This window comes from Penaeus japonicus, unplaced genomic scaffold (genome assembly GCF_977035675.1).
Source record: "Penaeus japonicus unplaced genomic scaffold, GWHDUDI00000001_assembly GWHDUDI00002339, whole genome shotgun sequence".
NCBI classification, from domain to species: Eukaryota; Metazoa; Arthropoda; class Malacostraca; order Decapoda; family Penaeidae; genus Penaeus; species Penaeus japonicus.
In genome coordinates, this window is record NW_028236741.1 from 32,501 (window position 1) to 32,940 (window position 440).

General features: G+C 59.5%; 1 protein-coding gene across 1 annotated transcript in view; it reads right to left on the bottom strand.

Moving 5' to 3' along the window:
* LOC122243678 (papilin) overlaps nt 1-108 on the bottom strand; it is a gene marked incomplete at its 5' end in the record, with an annotated part of 16,002 nt that extends 15,894 nt beyond the window's left edge. Inside the window, 1 exon segment of the mRNA XM_086535717.1 lies at nt 1-108. This exon segment is cut by the window's left edge and continues 43 nt beyond it. Coding sequence (XP_086391843.1) covers nt 1-108 — 108 coding nt within the window.
* Nucleotides 109-440: the final 332 nt, after the last annotated feature.

A 440-nucleotide genomic window follows, 5' to 3' on the forward strand; every position in this document is an offset into this window, starting at 1 on the left:
CAGGGGGTCCCGTCCACTACCTTCATAGCGTGACGGAAGTAGAAACGCTCGCCCAAGGGCTGGCAGTTGAGCTCGCACCGCCTGGGGGCTTTCAGGTAGGGCACCCAGTCTGTATTGGGTTGAATACTTGTGTGGAGGAGGACACCAATGGGTGATGGGGGGAGGGGTGAATAGGGTGATAGGGGAATGGTGAAAGGGGACTGAGAAAATGGGCGTAGTGGGGGAGGAAAATGGGGTGGGGGGGGGGAATAGGGAATGGGGGTGAGGGGAAGGGGGAAAGGAGAAAATGGGGGAAATGGGGGTGAGGGGAAGGGGGAAAGGGGAAGGAGAAAATGGGGGTGGCGAGGAATGTGGGATGGGGGTGTCGAGGTGAGGGGTTAAGGGGGGGGAAAAGGACGGGGACGGTTGGGAAGGGGGAAAGGAGAAAATGGGGGGAAAGG